At 36.5% G+C, this 21,470-nt stretch overlaps 2 protein-coding genes across 3 annotated transcripts in view; both read right to left on the bottom strand.

Annotated features, from left to right (window-relative positions):
• Positions 1-8,357, bottom strand: part of SLC30A10 (solute carrier family 30 member 10) — a 51,119-nt gene extending 42,762 nt beyond the window's left edge. Inside the window, exon 1 of the mRNA XM_069066015.1 lies at positions 7,907-8,357. Coding sequence (XP_068922116.1) covers positions 7,907-8,357 — 451 coding nt within the window. The remainder of the gene's footprint in view (positions 1-7,906) is intronic.
• A 9,183-nt stretch (positions 8,358-17,540) lies between these two features.
• EPRS1 (glutamyl-prolyl-tRNA synthetase 1) overlaps positions 17,541-21,470 on the bottom strand; it is an 87,715-nt gene continuing 83,785 nt past the window's right edge. For both annotated transcript variants that reach the window (XM_069066005.1, XM_069066006.1), the window contains exons 32-33: positions 19,237-19,301; positions 17,541-17,902 (exon numbers count right to left, since the gene is read on the bottom strand). In XM_069066005.1, coding sequence (XP_068922106.1) covers positions 17,752-17,902; positions 19,237-19,301 — 216 coding nt within the window. In that variant the 3' untranslated portion in view covers positions 17,541-17,751. The remainder of the gene's footprint in view (positions 17,903-19,236; positions 19,302-21,470) is intronic.

The raw sequence follows: 21,470 nt of genomic DNA, 5'->3' as shown, positions 1-21,470 counted from the left end.
GAGAGAGAGAGAGAGAGAGAGAGAGAGAGAGAGAGAGAGAGAGAAAGGATAACTAATTCACAAATTATAGGTTCAGAGCTGGCAAGGATCTTCAGAAGTCACTTTATCCAACTGCATCATTTTAAAGATAAGGAAACTGAGGCTAATCTAGGATAAGTGACTTGCCCAACATGACACTGGTAGTAAAGAACAAAGGCAGAATTTGATCCTGAGCCCATTGAGTTCAAATCTAGTATTATTTCCCACACACCAAATCCATAGTAGGATGCACAAGTGGAGACATTCTGTAAAGATTGTAAACTCATTGTAAGCCTTGCTACACTCTAGTTAGAGACATAAAAAATACAAAAAAACAATGAACATGACAGTAACATTTTTGTATATATGTGTGTGTAGATTTGTCTCATATACTAACAGTAAAAGCTAAGTGGAACAGATATGTCTGAGAGGGGATATTAAGAAATCATGGGGGCAGCCAGGTAGCACAGCGAGTAAGAGCACTGGCTCCAGTGTTGGGACGACCTGGGGATCGAATCCCGGGCTCAGATACTTAGCACCACACCCAGAAATAACTGGCCATGTAACCTTGAGCAAGTTACTTAACCCCGATTGCTAAAAAAAAAAAAAATAAGAAATCATGGATTGATTAGATGTAAGTGGTGAGGAACAGTGTGGATTCAAATATGACACCTAGATATTGAAACAAAGAATAGAAACAGAAAAGCTGGGAAGAACAGTCAGTTAAGTCTAGAGGAAGAAGACAGTCTGTTTTTTGATAGAGTGTGTCAAATAGAAATGTCATCATCAAATAACAGAGGTTATAGAGGGGATAATTTTAAGGGTATGGGTTGGACTAGATGGCCACTGAGGTTCATTCCATCTATAAAATTACATGATTCTGTATGACTGAGAAGAGAGGTAGTTGATGGCTCAGTGGATAGAGCGTTGGGCCTGGAGTCTGGAAGACCTGAGTTCAAATCTAGCCTTACTCACTTCCTAGTTGTGTGACCCTGGGCAAGTCATCTAACCTCTGACAAAACTGGAGAAAGAGCAAATTGCTCCAGAATCTTTGCCAAGAAAACCCCAAATGGAGTCACAAAAGGCCTGACATGACTGAAATGACTGAATAACAAAACAAATGACTGGGCAAAGGACATTGGATTTGGTAAGGAGATCAGTGATAATCTGCAGGGAGCAATTTTACACGGTTCCCTCCTCTCTTTGCAGAGGTAGGAAATTATGAGTATGAAATACTGGATTATGACATGTTAACTGATTTTCTTATGGGTGAGGAACAGGGATTGGATCTATGGTTTTCCCTAATATTGAGAACTCCATTGTGAGGAAACTGCCTTCATTGATGCCAGTTGGCACCCTCTCTGAAATTTAGAATGTTAGGGAGTTACAGAGATCACTGAATTATCCAGGGTCATACAGTCAGTATGATTCAGAGACAGGGCTTGAGCACACATAATCCAAGGGCTCCAAGAGCAAATTCGCTATTCATTTTACCACACAATCTCTCTCACTGCTTTTACTAAACTGTTCTCTTTTCTTTCATTTCTTTTTTTTTCCCTCACAAGCAATAGCTTACTGACTAGGGAAAGAATAAGAGATATTTTTCAGAAATGAAAAAAAAAAACCTCCCCAAATCAACAAAAATAAGAAAAATCAAAATTTTAAAGGAAGTTTCAATTTCTTTGTGTCTAACCCAGTGCCTACCACAGTACTTTATGCATAGTAGTAGCCTTCTGATAAATGTGTTAAATTGAATTGTTGAACAACAGCTAGAGGCTGTAAGCTAGTTTCCATTTACCTTCCTCTTTTTATCCCAAAAAGTTTACCTTCAGCTTTTTGAACCTTGTCTATCTTAACTAATTTTCAATAAAATTTTCTTTAGGAAATAAACCAAAAAAGAAAGTTACACACTTTAGTCAGTGTCTACAGTATTATAAGGGCAGCTGGATGGTTCAGTGGATATGAGAGCTAGGCTTGCAGTCAGGAAGACTCATCTTCCTGAGATCAAATCTGGCCTCAGATACTTACTTACTAGCTATGTCATCCTGGACTAGTCAGTCAACTCTATTTGCCTCGGCTCTTCATCTCTAAAATGAGCTGAAGAAAGAAATGGCGAACCACTCCAGTATCTCTGCCAAGAAAACTCCTAATGGGGTTACAGAGAGTAGGACAAGACTGAGAAATGACTTAACAGTAACAACTTCACAACAAAACATAATTATATATCCCAAGAAGGAATCTTTAAAAAACAGGCATCATATTGTGTTTGATCCTATTGACCCCAGAAGCCAGAACCCAGAGTAGCAAGTGGAAGTTGGCCAACTTAGCTTTCCTAACAATTGTTGTTGTTCAGTGGTGTCTGACTCTTTGTGACCCTGTATGGGGTATTTTTTTTGGCAAAGATACTGGAGTGGTTCTCCATTTCCTTCTCAGTGAATTAAAGCAAACAGAGTTAAGTGACTTGCCCTGGGTCACATGGCTGAATAACTGAGGTTGGATTTGAACTCAGGTCTTTCTGATTCCAAGTCCAGCACTCTAGCCATTGAGCCACCTAGATGGCCTAACTAATAATTACAGCTGTCCAAAAGTGGAATGGACTGTACTTGAAGGTGGTAAGTTCCCTCTCGGTGGAAATTTTCAATTTGACTAGATGAGAACTTGTTAGGAATGTTGTAGAGAGGATTTTTGTCTAAATCTGTGTTGGACCAGATGACCTCTGAGGTCCCTTCCAGTTCTGAAATTCTCTGATTTTGCATGGTAAATATCACAAACAGAGTTTGCCAAAGCAACAAGTCAACAGTGTTGAAAAAATGCATTGCTGAGATTACAGATCATTCTCATTGCATTCTCCTATTACTACATCTGACAGCCTATTCTGCTCTGTGGGAGTACTTTCACCCTAGGTGGGAGGGTAAATATTTGGGAAAAAAATTGGAAACAAAAGGAAATTAATTTTTAAAAATGAAAGGCTTTACAAAGTTTAAAAGAAAGGGCCTTTTCCATGGGAAGTACCTTTCAAAGTCCATTTATAGAGCAAGTCACTTCTGTGAGCCTGCTCTGTCCTTAGTCATATTGCTACACAAGGCAAAAAAACTCACTCATAATGGAGAGGTAAGCAGCAAAAGACAATAGAAAATTGCCTCAAATTGAAAAGAAAAACCAATCTGCTTTCGGGTCTGCCCAACCTCAAATTAAGAAAGCACATCTGCCAATTTAGGAGAAGCAAATCCAGAGCTGAAAAGTTGCAAAGACAGGAGAGGCAAATGTTGAAAACCAAATAAATCCAGCTTAATGAAAACTGGGCAACTTAAGCAGAGTCAATAAGTCGTGTTGTGGTCCCAGAAATCAGGAGAAGGTTGTAGGTGGTGAGACTTCTCCTCGAGGACAGTGTTCACTGCCTTTTGCTTTTGGACTTTGAACCTGTTGTGTATTTGGTTCCCCTTCCCCCTACTTTTTCTCTTTTTTAACTCTACCTTTCACTTTTGTCCAAACTGTAATGAAACCTAGTTGAGCCATTTAAAATTCATTCATTTCCATCTTTTCTTTTTCATTAAATCTAGATATTCAGAAGGTCCACTTCAGGTGAGTGTCACCCAAACCTCCTAGTCTCTCTCATGGATCCATTTTCATGCTGCCTGGCTCTAGGTGCTCAATTTCCCTCCTATCAATTACTCAGGGATGGTTAATGTCTGAATACAATGTGCAATATCTTTGTTTTTAGCTTTTTTTAAACTTTGGTGAGCCTAATAACTTCTTAATTTTTCTCTTCCCACAGCAATCCAAATTTAATTAACTCCAGTTCCCTTTGCCAGATTGTATATAGAATGGGGAAAGAGACACATGGAAAAAAAGAATGAAGTATAGAATGAGAACCACAGCAGATCTGCTAAACAAAAATTTTATTTTTAAATATAAAAAAATTCAGAGGACTTTCCATGACATGGAATGCTAGACCAAAAGATACCATCAATTCTTTTTTTTTAATTACTATGCCAAAAAATGTAAAATATAATAGATCATAATTGGTACCAAAATATTAAAGTCAAAACACACAACCCAACTTTACATTATAAGCCATAAACTACAAGAGAGGCAAGAAATATATGCTATCAGTTGTAATCATTCTTCATGTTCATTTTGCTTAACTATTTTGGGGGAATATAATCATGGTGGTTGTGGTGGAGAGGTAATTGTGCCAACATGTTCGTTGGGATGTGTCTGCTGTGTCAAAACAAAAAGTACCAATAAAATAATGTTTTAAGAACCAGTGTACCATAGTAGGATGCCAGCAATGTAGAAATTCTTCCTCACTGCCCCCAGTCTGGAGTATAAGGTCTTTGATTTTAAAAATCATGTCTAACAGAGGGTATTAATCAATATTATTATCAAGGACTGAATGTATTTTATTCCTTTATTTTTATGAGAAAAGTGAAGTGGGGAAATCTCTGTCAGTTTAAGAGATTCATCTGGCCTAGATGTTTACTCTTCACTTGGAACTTATTTTGTGGGCATAGGGGATGGGAGGAGATGGACATTAGAATAAATGGCTAAAAAGATCACAAACATGAGCCTAGAGAGAAGAATAGCAAAAATCTAGATGCGGTATATCTAATAAAAATAATCCTTTCCATTTCTAAAAAAAATTTGGTATACTTGTGAAGAGTTTATGTCAGGCTCTGGATTATTCCTACACAGATCATTTAGCTTAATAAAACCAATGCCAATGGAGCTCAGAATATAAAAAGAGAATATAAAGTATGGAAATTAGACCTCTAGATCAATTGTTCCTATCACCACAGTCCTTAATTGTTTTGACAAAAAGACTAACTTAGCATGGAATGGACCAAAGGAAGATGAATAATATTTGCTTTTGCCTTATACCCTAGGCTGCTCCAGGAAAACCAAGGCCAGGGGGACCCATATGGTCTGTTCAGCATGAGCAGGTCAAAGGCTAGGATAAAAAATTGGTCTTGTGCCTTTTACTGTTATCTTAACATGGGAATAAAAATGAGAAAACAAGCCTTCAAAAATGAGCGCTTTGACAAAACAAATCCAATATTTTGGCCTTTTCTAATAAATGGGCCACAGGTGTCTAAGCATTGCCATATTATTTTCCATATTTGTCCATGTCTGTTTTACTTTCTCTAGCATGAGGACTTTGGTAACTTTCTTTTGTTATTTATAGGTACGTAGATGTTAATAATATATTTTAAGAAAAAGATGAAACTAGCTGAGATAAATTGGAAATAAGTTCATGAAGAGCCTATTGATACTTCTGTAATTGATTCCATTGATATGTCTTGGCCAACTATTCTTGCCTGGCTTTAATTCTAACATAGGACCAGATGTCATGTTATATTTTCACATAATGGCCTATGTAATCAGATATAAAATCTTCGGTTCATCAGTGGTTGTTTTTCACAAAAGAGTCATAGTCACAATTCTAATTTATTAATGTGTTGATTTAGTCACTTAAAAATTTATTGAGCATCTAGTATGGAAAAGGTATTTTGTTATGCTGTTGAGGGATACAGAGATACACAAGAGATAGTATTTGTTTTCAAAAGTTTACAGTCTTGTTTTTTACATGCAACTGGGAAATAAGATATACAGGCAGTGGGGTATAGAAATCCATCTTGCCCTACTAGAAAGTTAGGGGGATGATGGGAGAGGACATAAAAGAGAACAGATTGGGGGAAGGGATATTCAGTAGGCTTGCTATTTTGGGGTGGGGGGTAGGGGAAAGATGGGGAGAAAAAATTGTAACTCAAACTTGTAAAAATGAATGTTGAAAACTAAAAATAAATTTTAAAAAATAAATAAATAAGTCTACAATCATATTTAATTATGCTTTCCTTTTGGGGGAAGAATGTACTTCATTCTAACTTTTACCTAGCATATGTGATTGCAATGCTTTCCCAAGGGAATCCTAGTCCACTGTCTATATATTTTCTTCCTTTATTCCAATCCAATTGATCCTTCTAACTTCTTTTTCTTTTTACTCTCCATTTTGCAAATCCTACATTCTATGTCAAAATACCACTAAAAGAGATATACTATTAGAGTGTCATTAGAATGTATACAATCTTAAAGACAGGATAGACAGTAAAAATAGAAGTTCTCTTTTAGACTAACTCCAATTTAACCTGTATGTACTTTTATGTTTCCATGTTTCCTCCTCCATTAGAATTTGAGCTCCTTGAGGTCAGGGATTGCTTTAGCCTTTCTTTATAATGTTTAGCATAGGCCCTATCATATCATAATCATTTAATAGATGCTTATTGACTGATTGATTTACAGGGCCTAGGATGCTGTAAGAAAATACAATTTACTAGCAGGATAATTGAGATAGATATTTACTAAGGCATTACCCCCTCTATTTACATGCATGCCCATTCTCAAGTCCTGTAAAATATATTTACCACATCAGTCTTAGTATGCAAGGCCCCAACAAAAGAGAGAAGACTGAATGGTATAAAGCAAGAAGAAAACAAACTTACAGTTCTCAACATCCAGATGAGTACTTTAGAAAGAACCCAGAATGGATCACCATGTTACTCAAAGGCTGCTATTGGAAGATTTGCTTTGTGAAATTTTCTCTTCTGAAAATAGCTTTGATAAAAAAAACCTCCCGTGGCAATAAAAATAAGATGCATTGTTCAGAAGGAAGAGACGCTTAGATCTGTTGCTTTGTTCCAAGATTTACTGCATTCTTCTTTTTTACAGATGATCTAATGAATGAGGTAGGACACTCTTCCCTACTTGAGTATTTTTCAGAAAATCCACATACAAATAACATTTTTGTTTTTCTTGAATGGAATAGATTCAGGATGATGGATATACACTCAAATAGCTGTGAAGTTTTCTGCTTGAGAACAGAGGGCTTACTAGATGAGAGGCCTCTTCATTTTTCCTCTTCTTTTGTACAAAATATTCTTAGGCATCTGCCAATCTTAACAATTTTTTCCCCACTTGATTATAAGTGTTTGGAGGAGGGCAAGGGGAGTTTTCTTTTTTTCTTTTTTTCTCTTTGATCTCATACTTTTACACCCACCTTCCAGAGATTGTTACTCTCTAAAATTCAAACATTGCTATTTCACATTTAAACAATGATTTTTTTTTTAAAGAAAGATCTTTGAAGGGGTGGCCAGGTGGCTCAGCGAGTAAGAGCACCGGCTCCAGTGTCAGGATGTCCTGGGGATCAAATCCGGGCTCAAACACTTAGCACCCACCCAGAAATAACTGGCCGTGTAACCTTGAGCAAGTTACTTAACCCCGATTGCTTCAAAAAAAAAAAAAAAAGAAAGCTCTTTGATTTATAATCATTTTTCTTTTTTCAAATGGCTGACCCTGCTTCTGAGATTATCCTTCCATTCCCAGCTGCCTGTCCGAAGCTCCTGCTTTTTGTCTGAAGGGGTTGGACTAGCTGACAAGTGGGATCCCTTACGGTTCTAAATTCTACGATCTTAAGCATCAAAGAAGAGCCTAACATGCACTGGCTATGTAGTACAGTGGAAAGTATCCTGGTTTAGAGTAGAGGATTTGAGTTTGAATCCTGTCCCAGATTCAGCCTGTATGACTTTGGGCAGGTCACAATCTCTCTGGGACCCCGTGAAAGGAAGAGACTGGACCAGATGGTCTCCTAGGTCCCTTCCTTGATCCTTTAGAAATAGCCTGCTCTTATTCAATTTTCTAAGAAGGTGAGAATGAAAATTCTTCCCAGATAAGATTTTTTTCTTAAATTAATTTTTTTTAAATCAAAAAAGAAAAAAAAGCCCAACATCCACAAGGCATAATTTTCCAGAGAGGATGACGGTAAGAAGCTGGGTAGGAACTCAGTCAAACACACAGCAACAAAATGAAGAGGTGCCACCCTTTGGCTATTTACCTGTTTCAATGTCTCCCTGGGCCCTGCGGGCAGTGCAGTAACAGCAGTCTAGAAAGACAAGGTAGTTGAGCACATTGCAGAAGAGCCCAATAATTCCAGCAAGCAGGACCAATAGGGCTTGTTCCGTCTTCTGTGGGTTGATATATCTCTTGATGGCTTCAATCAGAATGCTAAACATCAGGGCTACAGCAAAGACGGAGTTGCCAAATGCTCCCACCACATCTGCGCGGGGCAAGCCATAAGTGTTCTTCTTGTTCTGTCTGATGCTGCTGGCACGGACCCCAAACAAACCTATGATCATGGAAATGAGGTGAGAGAGGACAGCAAAGGCATCGGAAGCTAAGGAGAGGGAGTTGCCGATGTATGCTATGGCTAGTTCCATCACAAAGAGAAGCAGGCTCACTACACACATGAGTGCCAGGCGACAGCTTCTACCTGTGTAACGCCCCATGTTGTCTTGGCTCTCCCACTTGGCTCCTTCTCCAACTCTCAGGAAGATCTGGGCCCCACTGGGAGCCTATAGATTTCTTGATTACAGCTTCAGGGATAACTCTCTCCTTCAGCCTTTCAGGGCTTGTCATATTTGGAAAGCACTTTTTATAGGCCCCAGTAAAGCAATAAAATGGTTTAAAGTGCAATTAAGCAAAGGGACATCACGTGAGCCTCAATGGGGAAATGGACAACATGGGGAACCCCTGGCTTTAGGTATAGTTCTGTTATTAAAAAAAACATATATTGAGATGGAGAAAACCCCATGTCATAAAAACTAGATGGAAGTACATCACAACTTGCTGCCTTTCCATCTTTGAAACCACAACAGGGGATGCAAGACTATTTTAGCGAAGCAGGATTCATCTAATATAAAAAAAAAACTATCTTTTCTAACTTGTTTAATAAATCATTTGGAATGTTACTGGCTGCACAAAATGAGGACTTTTGGGAGGAGATTGGCACTGAAGCGAGTGACAGTTGAAAGGTGAATCTTCTAAGTGAAAGGTTTGCTTCCTGTCGACTTTCATTGACTTTTTTTTTTTTTTTTTGCTTTTTGGAGGGGGGAAGGCTGGGCAATGGGGGTTAAGTGACTTGGTCACAAGGCTAGTAAGTGTTAAGTGTCTGAGGTCAAATTTGAACTCAGGTCCTCCTGACTCCAGGGCCGGTGCTCTATTCACTGCGATACCTAGCCACCCCCATCGACTTCTATTCTTAAACATTCTTCTTAAGTTCAAAGACAAATATTACATTATACACTCTCCCTGGGAAGATAAGATACATATTCCATTGTTGGGGTTGGTGGTGGCAGAGAATTTGCTCTTCTAAGGTTCAATTACCTAAATCCCTATGGCCCCATACAGACAGGGAATTACTCCCCAGGATTTTGGGACATGTTAATTTTTTAGAGTGAGAAATAGCAACTCTGATAATTTTTAATACTTTGAATGTTTTCCCTTATATTTTGTATATTCATAAAAACTTTTTCTTAACCATTCTAATACACTCCATAAGCGGGGTTTATCAAATTTAAAATAACAGTCTTGAAATTCACAGCACAAATTTAGAAATCCCTTTCACATTGTAATAAACTGAGGATTCTTCTTTCTGTGCTATTTCAAGTTGAGATGTTTCTTTTAAGCCTATTCTGTCTCCCAGAAAAGATGAGTTTGGAACAAAACCAATCTATTTCTGAATCAGATTTACATAACACCTCTCTAAGCTTTGCTGTCACTTAATTTCTTTTTATTATGTTTCTGTGATCTATAGGGGTATGAATTTATTCTTCCTGGTTTGTAGCAATTTCAATTGAACCACACAGATTTACAAGAGAGCAGGGATTATCTTATTCTTATCTCCCTTGGTCTGGAGCATACCACATAGTGTAGCACCTTACAACTTTTGCAGTAGGTGCTGAGTAAATATTTGTTGAACGAACAGATCCTTGGTAACATTAATGAGAAAGACAAATGTTATCAGGCAGGCTAGAGTGTGAGGTAGTGCAAAGTCAGGAGTCAGAACACCTTGGTTCCTAGTCCCAGCTTTGCTGCTGACTGTAAATTTAAGTTATTTTACTGCTCTGGGCCTGTTTTCTCTCCTGAGATTAAAAGATTGGATTGGATGATCTCCAGGAATGCTGTAAGTCTTAACCTGATGTGATTGACATAGTTGAAGATAGGAATTATCTTTATATTAACTTTTATGCTCAGAATGCTTTTTTAAAAATGCCACTTTCTAAAAATGTAAACCATTGGAAGCCTGTCTTCAAAAGAACCTGACAAGCTAATGCCTATCCCTCATGCAGAAATTAGCTTAACATGATTTCTAATCTTTTATTTATATTTTTAAGAATTTGACTAACAATCTAAAAATTGGATAGTAGCCCTAAATTTATTTTGGCATATCATAAATTTTCACTTCATATTTGATCAGTATTACAAAGTTTGACCTAAAACAGGGTGCAGGGAAAAGAATGTCAGCTACAGAGTTGAAGGACCTGGGTTCAAAATCGAATTTTGACACTTTTCTATCTGTGTGACCTTGAGAAAATCCCTTCATGCTTTAGGAATAAATTTCCTCATCTGTAAAGTAAGGGGGGGGGGGAGTTTGAACTAGATAAGACCTCTAAATTTTCTTCCAATTCTAAATTGTGATCCTGTAACAGCCACACTGTAGAAAATATTGCATAAGCACAGTTACACACAAAACACAAGCCAATGTATGGGCTGCCCTTTCTCCCAAATGTTTATGGACTCCTTCTTTATTGACATTACTGACAATATACTTAAGGGAGATGGGGAGCAGGTAGGGCAAGAGTCACATTAAAATGAATTTTAAGAATAACTTTTCCCCACAAAAACAATTTGAATAAGCTTAGTACTTATCAAAGCTACATTTTATTATATTAAGCAAATAGAAAAAATTACAGTTAATTCATTCACTGTCTATGAGGAATACACACATCCACATACCCACACATGTTTATGGATATACCTTAGTTATCTTATTATTTTTTGATCTTTAAAAAAAATTCAGTATTTTACTTTTCCCCAGTTACATGCAAAAACAATTTTTTTAACATTCATTTTTAAAACTTTGAGTTCCAAATTCTCTTCCTTTCTACTGTCCCTCCCCCACCTGCTTTATTGAGAAGGCAAGCAATTTGATATAACACCTTAGTTATTTTAAGCTGATGTCATGAACAGAGTTTTCCTAACACCCCAGATTGATGGCATCAATTTATCCACATTTTGGCAATGCTTTCTACCAGGCTGCTCTTTATAATTGGAAACTTCAATGATAGTTAGCTATCTCCAGATCAGTTTGTAAGAACAGTCAGCCCTATCTTCAATCCCTGCTTCCCCACTCTGTTTATCATATTCCCCTATCACATGACTTGGGATCTTAAGCTAAATTGGGTTGGGCAAAGACTCATCCATAGAGAACAGCTCAACCAATAGTCAACACTTTCTTGGCATGGCTGAAGTGATGAGTACAAGGTCAAAGGTGAATTTGGGAATAAGGTACCCACCTGCTCTCTCCTCCAGACAAGAAGCTGCTGGTATCAAACTTTTGGTGCTTGTAACAAATAAAAACGTCAAGGTAGGAACAATATAGTTATATGGCAGAAGAGAAATATTAACAGCTCAGGTCAAAGATAAACAATGTGATCTCCCCAGACTTTCCACACCCAAAATACCAATCCCTTCCTTATTTACCATCTGTTCTCACTAAGACTCTTAGAGATCAGCATGAAGACATCTTTACATCTTCCTCCACCAATAGGTCAAATGACTAAATGTAATTGTCTAGGTTTCAATTTTTAATAATTCCTGTGGTTTGTTGGAATTTTAAAAAATACAACTATTTTTTCACCCTCTTAGCTGAACTAAAAGTTGCTCCAGCTTTAATTAAAATGTAAAGCAGAAGTGTACTTGTCTTGCATGTTGACTATCCAAAAATGGACCTTGTTTTACACTGACTCCACTAATATTTTTCAAACTGCTATCCCACCTTCCATGAACTATGGATAATACTTTTTTGAATAGCTGATAGAACACAACTGGCAAATAAAACATAATTTCATTTCTTTCAGGGGTTATTTGCTTCCAAGTCATACTTTGCACTGAAAAGTACTACCATTCTACTTTAGTGTGATTAGTGCCTTTATTACAAGACAATTATAATTTGTCAAATAAATTTATGCTATTAATCACTACAGAGTCCTTTAGTGGTGAATTCATCTTGAAGGAGATCCTCAAGTGCTTTTGGGAAGCAGCAGTTAAATATGCCCATGATCTGTAACCTGAAAATTCCCAAGGAGCAGTATTTTTGAAAGACATCATTGGTGACATATTCTCTGATGTTTTAAAGATCGACAAAACAGAGACAGGGTGTCACGGTAGCTACTAGGTTTGGTTTTTTTAGTCAACAGTTTGGAAACTTTGTTCTAATAGCATTTTTGTTAATTTACAGACAGACCATCAGCCATCATACAGGGAAGCTGGGAAACTTAAAGATAAATTATTAGGCACCAGGGTCAAATTAAAGATGGTTCATAAAGATTGATTATTTCTAAACTTCTCTTATAATTCATGGAAAACTGATTCAATTTACAAAAGAAATGATAGCTATCTTTGGAAAATATTTTGGAATCAATCAACTATTGCTTATTAAATTAAATATGCTAAAATTCTCAAATGAATCTGTAATCTCATTAATTTGGATATTCTTTTTAATGACGCAGATCTCCACTTATCCATGCTTGGCTATCCTGTATACTTCATGTTCATGTCTTCTCATAAATTTGCCACAAGGGGGACATCAAAAATGGTAGAGGATTTCCATGCTTTTTCACAAATGAATGAAAGAATGTGAATGAATGAAAAAAAAGGTTTATTTAATATGAGTCAAATACCATATTAAGAGAGCGTGACATTGCAAAGACAGTAGTGCATTGCTGAACTGATACTATCATCCCCTTGCACTTGCTGTGTTACTAGTCCATCTTCTTTTTCTATCCTACATTTCCCTGATAACAAAGGATCATAATAGGATCATGTCTACAGCTGGAAGAGGGCTTTACAGGGCCCTTAGAAGGATAGTTTAACTGCTTCATTTTATAGACAAGGGTACTGAGGCTTGTAGGAAGGTTAAGTCACTTTCCCCAATGTCACATCAGAGGTAAGATATGAAGCCAAGTTTTCTGATTCCACAGCCAGCCCTCTTTCCATTTACCACATTGTCTCCCACTCTATTATTTACTTCTGTTCTCCTAAATTACTCATTGGTTATATATTGTAGCCTGCTTCCCCATGGTCCTTTGCAATAATCATTTTTAGTTCTTCTGAGACTGTTATATTTCACGTTTTGCAGCTATACAACACTAGTGGAGTACTGGTTTTAAAAATAGGAGCCTTTGTCTTCAGAAGAAGGTTGGGGTCACTAAGAGAGCTTTGCAATTTCCTGAAAGGTAACCCAGCCCATTCTTCTCCTGTCCAATTCTGAGTCTGACTTTTTATCCATTTGTATTATCTGTTCAATATATGTGGTGACTGACAAACACTAAAAGTTGTCCATTTAACTGTGTGTTATGATTTTGGCAACATTCGTTTTTTAAAGAACAAATGATCATAGCCAAGCAAAATAAATCCACATTTGCTATGACCAAAAATGTGTCTCATGTTGCACCCTGAGCCAATCAATCCTCTGTCAGTAGCATGCTTCATCATTGTCCTCTGGAGCTGACTGGTCATTGTACTGAAGTTATATTAACAGACACCATTCACACACTTGATCTTTCCTGATGCTCTGGGGCTTTCCCCTCCCCTACTTTCTTTTTAGCAATGAGGTCTGAAATTTTTTCACCACCATTAGGAATTTCTCTTCCCTCAGATAACATTATGAATTAATCCTTTGTGATTCCAATGTAGATCTCTTCTGTGTACACTTGGTCCAATCTAGCTGCTTTCCCTGTCTTATATTGCTATTTCTGTCTTTCATACAAGTACATTCAGGACTCTGATGTTGAGTCCAATTGTAATGGTTCGAGGAACCTTGCTGCTTAAAAGTGTCATAAACATTTTTTGCAGATTTTCTCCCCCATTTTTCATGTCATCATTCTTATATTTTTATCCTTAAAATGTCCTCAGGATGACTTCTTACCAAGTTCTCTTTCAGCTGATTTTACTTTTTACTGATTTTTATACTGATTCTATTTTTGAAGTGATAATACTCATCATCATTCGTCTTCATAAGGTCTTACAAGTGAGCTTATTTCCTAAATCTGTGTTGCCTTTGGGCACCAACTTTGTGCTAGGCAAATACATCAGGCTTGCTGACCAAGATATTTTTAGGCTTTTTAAAATCTCCATGTTACGACAACTGACTTACATTAAACTGCTGTATAAGTATTGATATAATTTGATTTCTGTTCTATATTATGCATTTTTCATTATTATATATTTAAATAGTTCAGGATTAAACTTTCTCAATTGCAGACTACTTTTTTTCTTTCCATTCTTTGTCTTATAACTTTTTACTATCTGATCTTTGCTCTCAGAAGTTAGGTCTCACTATACACAGAATATTGAGATGATTTCCACATCAATAGTAAGTCTTTTGCTATATGATCAGTTTCATTTTGGGGACATTATTCTGTGGTCACCATCTGTAATGCCTACTGATTCTTTTCTCAAGTAAAATATTCATAATGTAAAGGCATGAGGATTTTGTAGTCTACAAGATCTTGGGCTCTCTCCTTGAAATGTAACTCCTTCCTGAATCACACTTTCAAATCTATTTCTTTCACAATTCTCATGAAGAATCTCATCAAACATCAAAATGAATGTTGATTCAAATTGGAAGATCTTAGAATTTCTTTACCTTTTCATCCTCTACAACTAATGTTGATGTAGAAGTTATAATTACTTTTATAAGCTTTTTGCAAATACTTAACTTGAACACTGCAATTATAAGATAGTCAAATTTCTCATAAAATTTTTATTTTCAAATGCAGAATAAAATCAATCAAAAACCATCTGTTAAGCACCTACTACATACAAGGTACTGTCCTAAGAGATTAAAACAACAAACAATCCCTACTCTTAAGAAATTTTATTTTGTGGGGTGGCTAGGTAGCGCAGTGAATAGAGCACCGGCCCTGGAGTCAGGAGGACCCAAGTTCAAATCCGACCTGAGACACTTAACACTTACTAGCCGTGTGATCTTGGGCAAGTCACTTAACCCCAACTGCCCACCAAAAAGCAAAAAAAACAAAGAAATTTACATTTTAATAACCAACTCTTCCAGTATCTTTCTTTGCCTCTCCAAGGAACATCTGTGTACCATTCTTCCGCTTAGTTGCCATTTCTTTTATTTTTGCTTTAACTTAGCACAAAATGTCAAGATTTACAAGATTCCGCTCCATGAATAGTATGCCTATATCTTGGTCTCACATCCAGAGAAATCGAAATAGCCAAGTTAAAGTTTATAGATAATTTAAAAACTAAGTGTCTCTTAGCAACCCCTGCCCTATTTTCTGCCATTGGCGCTGCAGAAGCAGAAAGGAGTTGCATAGGACTGACATAATTTTCTATTTTTTATTGTTTCATGGGATGAACCTCCAGTCTTATATGCTAATGTCTCATTATAAGACGGAGGAAGTGCTAATTCTCAAAGGATATGCAAGTAGATTTGAGGGTCTGGAGTGTACTACTATACTTCGAAGGATTTGACTGTGCAATGAAACCAACAGACTTATCTATTTTCTAAGGACCAATCTTTTCATGTATGGTAAGTCTCATCATCAGCAGGCTAGCAACTTGTTGAAGAACTCTGGTCCTGGCAACCCACAGGAAGCATAATGAATAAAAATTCTGCATAATAAATCTTCGTTACACTTGTGGTTATTTGGATAATTGCACAGGTACCAAAGATATTACTGAATCTTCAGAAGACGGCATTTTCAATTTGATGTTTTCAGATACTAACAAATGAACACATCTGCTCCTTACAGCATCCTTTATAATTAAAACACAAAAACTGATTATAATCCTTCTTTACAACCTGACTAATGTGAAGGTATTTGTAGTTCCTATATTTGATTGCTTGCTGCCATGGGGTGGGGGGGGAGAGGAGAGGTAGGGAGAGGAAATTTGAAACTCAAGGGATTGCAGAAATGAATGTTGTAAACTAAAAGTAAATAAATAATTTTAAAAACCCACAAAAATCATGCTTCCTCCCCCCCACAAAAAGCCTCCATTAATAAGCCAGACAGTTATAGTCTTTTCATATGATTGAGCACATCTCCTGCTTAGCATGAAATTTTACGTATTATTATTACCTGGATTCATTCATTCATTCACATTCATGTGATTCACTTCACTCATTTCTTTTTTTTTAAGTTTTTTTTTTTATTAATTTGTTTGTTTCCTTTTAGTTTACAGGATTCAATTCCACAATTCCTTGAGTTTCACATTTTGTCCCCCTCCCTCCCCTCCCCCCCATGGCGGCTTATAGTCAAGTATTGGATCTGTAAATACTTTCACATTATACATTAGTCAGGTTATAAGGACGGATTGTGCCAGCTGGAATGAAAAATGGTAAAGAGGACATAAAACCAAATAAGAGAAGGAAAAAGATCAGGTATTTTTCTTCCACCTGGATATAAACTTAGTTCTTTCTAGTTGTTTCTCTGGATGCACATATTTCTCTCCATCATGAGTCTTTTGGGATTGATTTATATCACTGCATTGCTGAGAAGAGTCCAGTCTATCAAAGTTGGTCATCACACATACGTTGTGTCTGTAATTGTGTACAAATTTCTCCTGGTTCTACTCTTCTCACTCAGCATCAGTTCTCTTAAGCCTCTCCAGGTTTAATATCAAGACCGTCTCCTCCTCATTTCTTATGGCACAACAGTATTCCAACATGCATATACCACAACTTGTTCAGCCATTCCCCAATTGATGGGCACCCCCTTAATTTCCAATTCTTTGCTACCACAAAAAGAGCTGCTATATATAAAACATTTTTGTACATATGGGTCTTTATCTCATTTCTATGATCTCTTTGGGATATAACCCTAGGAGTGGTATTGTTGGATCAAAGGGTATGAAAGCACTCATTTCTTCTTAAAACATATGAATGAGATTACTTTAAGGGATTAACCAGGGAAGATGGATGAGGGCAGAAGACATTACTATTCATCTGTATGCTGCCATTATTCTTAATTCTCAGTGACATTACTTTTTAACAATTTCCAAAGGCCTATGAGGATTCATATTTAGATGTATTCAGTGTAATAATATATTCAGTATATATAATAATAATTCAGTAATCCCACCACAGTGGGAATTGGCTGTTGTGGTAGAGGAAAGTAGAATTTATCTCATACTCCACTTCGAATTAATAAAACAGCAATGTTAATTCTAATTAGAGATAATGGGAGCAATAATCCTAGTCCTTATACTGCTGATTCCTGCCTCAGAGCCACCTATAAAAGTCAAATTCTTGAATGATCCAGGGACTTTTGAAAGACCTATTAAATGTCCACTTAAATACTGTGTTTAAATTTATAATTTCTTCATTAGATTTTTTTCATAAAACGTAACACTCCGGATAAAAGCAAATATGAAGCAATGTGTATGATCACAATACGTATTTATTGTTAGAATTGTTTACAGAAAAGTCTTTATTACTGCTATTTTAAGACTATAATGATTTTCTCCCTTGAACATTGTCTCTTTATGACTCTGGAATTTTTATTTAAAAAGTCACAAAATTGGTTATTTCTGAGAAGATGTCAGTCTTATTTAAAAAAAAAAGTTTAAGAAGCTCAGCAATGGCCATTTTTCCTAGTAACTGCGACCAAACAAGCCATAGACCTTGGCAGGCTTCTTGCCACAGACGCACTTGGTTCCAGGCTGAAGCTCACAGAGAGGTTTGAAGGGTATACAAAGACTTTTTGCTCCCATGGATGGGGCGCCAGGTTCAAGATCTTGATCTCTGAAATAACAAAAAGAATCTCACTTGTTTTCATTTATTTATTTTGACAACTCTACTACTTCAAATCAGAATATAAGTTTTTATATTAAGTCCTTTATAGTTAATGCAATAATGATCATATTAGAGTTCAACTTCATTAAAAAAATATTGATCTGGGTGCCTACTAGGCAAAGCACTGTGATTAGCTTTTGAGAACTGTGAATACACAGAATGGGTAAGATAAAGCCCTTACCACAAGAAACTCAATCTCATAAAAGAGTTGAGATAAGTTACATATAACTATAAAACAAAGTAGGATGTGATATGAGAGGCACAAATAAAGAGCCATGGGGATCTAGGGGGTCATACTTGCTCAAGAATGTTCAGGAAATGCTTCACAGAGGAGGCAACACTTGAATTGGACATTAAAGAAAAAGACATGACTTCTAAAGTTTTTGTAAACTATGCTACTGAAGATGCACTTGCTTCCTATTGCCTCTAGGATGACATACAAACACCACTGTCTGCCTGTTAAGAGAAGGACCAAAATTTAAGACTACCTGGAAGGACCAAACAAGTTTTTGTCAAATGTCACAACAGGTCCTTAAAACTCTTCATAAGCTGGCTCATCTATTTTTCTAGCCACTTTAGTCTGCCCCAAACTGGCCTACTTGATATTCTTCCTACATTATAAATTCCTGTCTCCATAACTTTGCATAGGCTGGCCTGTAAACCTGCACTGCACTCCCTCCTCATCTTTGCCCCTTGGAATCCCTAGCTTTTTTCAAAGCTCAAAGGCCTTTCCTAATTCCCCCAAGCTACCACTACTTCATAACCCTACCTGAAACCACATAGTATTGACTTTGTCTGTATTTTGCATTTATTTACATTTGTTCAGTTTGTTTCCCCAGATAGAATGTAAGCACCTGAGGGCAAGTTTGTTTCATTTTTGCCTTTGTATTCTCTATGCCAATCAGTATCTGGAAATTAGTGCTTAACAAATTCTCATTGATGGACTACTGTATCATACATTATGGACTCAAACACGAATTTATAATGTTGATATTTAAGCCTCTGTTTAAAAAAAAAAAAGTGAGGGCATAGTCTTGTTAATCTGAAGTACAATGTCAGTATTAGTGTTTGCCTGGCAGTATTATACATAAGTCAGAGCCTTAAACCTATTTTGTTGAAGTGAATTAGCATCATAAGAAAGCTTAAAAACCAGATCCCACAGACAAAAATATCTAACCCCAACAAGTGCTAAATCTGCATGAATTGATATTGAAGGAAAATGAATATTTAAAATCATTTCAAAATCATTTGCACTTTTAAGTTGTACTTATGAATAAGTTTACCTGGCAGTAGTTTTTTTGATCCAGTCTTCACAGTCAGTTTCCCCACAGAAAGGAATCTGAGCAATCTAAGGTGGGGCACAGTGAAGAAAATAAATTGTAATTTACTGTGTTCCATAGAACAGTTTACTTTTGGTACTGAACCACTTAAAACTATAAAGTATTATTTCTTGTTTCAGTTCTGATGTCATTACAACCTGGTGTTATGACACAATCAGGTTCATGACACCTTTATAATAAACTTGCTATAACATACCAGGAAAGATATGAGGGAAGGGGAAGGAGAAGTGGGAGGGGCCAGGCCCCTTCTATTTCTCCCCTCATCTTTATAAACATATATATTCACATTCATACATATAGTCACCATTCTCGCTTTTTTTACAACAGTTATTATGACATACCATCAGATCAAAAATTGAAAAGAAGAGTAAAGAAACAAAGAACAAAATGACACACTAAAGACTGCAGCATTTCAAATATCCCAAAACATTGTTTAGGAAACAGTGATTTAATAGAAGAACAATGTGGCCACAAGCTCTTATTTCAGCTGTACCACAAAGTTGTAACTTTTGGACTTCCTGGGCTTTCTTTATTATATCATAAAATTCTTGCTCCACTTACCTAGAAGACTACAGTGAGTAAATAAAAAAAAATATGGAAAGCTTTTTTTTTTAAAGGGACAATGTGGATCTAGAAGTGATTTTAGAGGTCATGTAGTCCCACTGTCTCATTTTATTGATGAGGAATCTGATTAAGTCGTTTGCTAAAGGAACAAAGACTAGCCTAGATTTTGAACGCAGGTTTTTGGGTTTCAAATCAAGGAATACAGGTATACCTCATTTTGTGTAATGGTTCCTGAAAACTGCATATAATAAAAATCATTTCAAATGACCAAAAGGTTAGCATTTAGAAAGAGAAGCAGAGTCTACTAAATAAGAGAATGGCTGAACAAACTATGTTACAGTAATGAAGTATTTTTACACCACAAAAAAAATGATGACCATGAAAAACATGGGAAGAAGCAAAACCAGGAGAACATACATATTGACTACAATAATGTACAAACTCATTAAAATATAGTCGAATTTTGATTAATTATAATGGTCAATCTTGATCCTGGAGGACTCATAATGAAAATACACTTCTTTCAGAAAAAAGATGGGGGACTAGAAATACTGAATGTGGTAGATGTTGTCATATGCAGCTACTGTATCCATTGTTTTTGTTTAAATGTTTTCCTTTGTTACAAGGAAAAATTCAATGATGTGGAGGGAAGAGGTTAAGGGGGGGAAAAGACTGACGTAAGAACAGGAGGCATTAAAAAAAACCACTCTTTTTTTGGATTTGTTTTTGGAGGGGGAAGGCAAGGCAATTGGGGTTAAGTGACTTGCCCAAGGTCACACAGTTAGTATGTGTCAAGTGTCTGAGGTCACATTTGAACTCAGGTCCTCCTGACACCAGGGCCGGTGTTCTATTCACTGCACTACCTAGCTACCCCCGAAAAACAAACACTTTCAATTTAAAAGTCGCAGGACTTCCCTTAGAACAATCATTTCTAACAATTTCTCCCTGCATTACATAAATAACGAACTGAAAAAGAGAAATCTATTATAATTTCAAATTCTACCAAGTCCTGGTTCTAACACCAAACTCTGCTATTTAAATTGAAGACCTCAATTTCCTCATGTAAAATTTGCAGTTTGGGCTAGAGGACAATTTAAGAAGTCCTTTCTAGTTGGGTTTTTTTGGTGGTCTTCATATTTCCGTAACAAAGAGGTTAGGCTATAATAAAGCAAACCTACAACCACAAGCATAATCATTATTATCACTGGAATGAGATCATCCACTTTAACTTCTTCATTCTGGAAAGGAGGTATATGTCAACGTATATATACATCATAATGCAACTGTCTAAATTGTGTCAGTACAAAGGATTTTAGTTAAGTGCAGAGTAAATATAAACTGAAATTAATATCTTATCAATAAGCAATAATAATTAAAATAATTCATACTTACATAGCACTTTAAGGTCAACCAATGGAGTTGCTCATAAAGACCCTTTGAGAAGTCTTAGGAAAATTTTATCAAAGAACCTGATGGTCTGAGTTGAATGACTTGCCTCAAGTGCACATGCAGTTAACAAGTGCAGCAGTCCCCACCCCAGTATTCTAACTCTAAGAACAATATACTCACAACTACATAAATTGTTTCTCTGTTCAGATTCAAAAGCAAAACTA

Source organism: Petaurus breviceps, unplaced genomic scaffold (assembly GCF_028583685.1).
Source record: "Petaurus breviceps papuanus isolate PSGF00001 unplaced genomic scaffold, PetGlider_PUasm1.0 90702, whole genome shotgun sequence".
Taxonomy (NCBI): Eukaryota; Metazoa; Chordata; class Mammalia; order Diprotodontia; family Petauridae; genus Petaurus; species Petaurus breviceps.
This window is presented reverse-complemented; position numbering and strand designations above follow the sequence as displayed.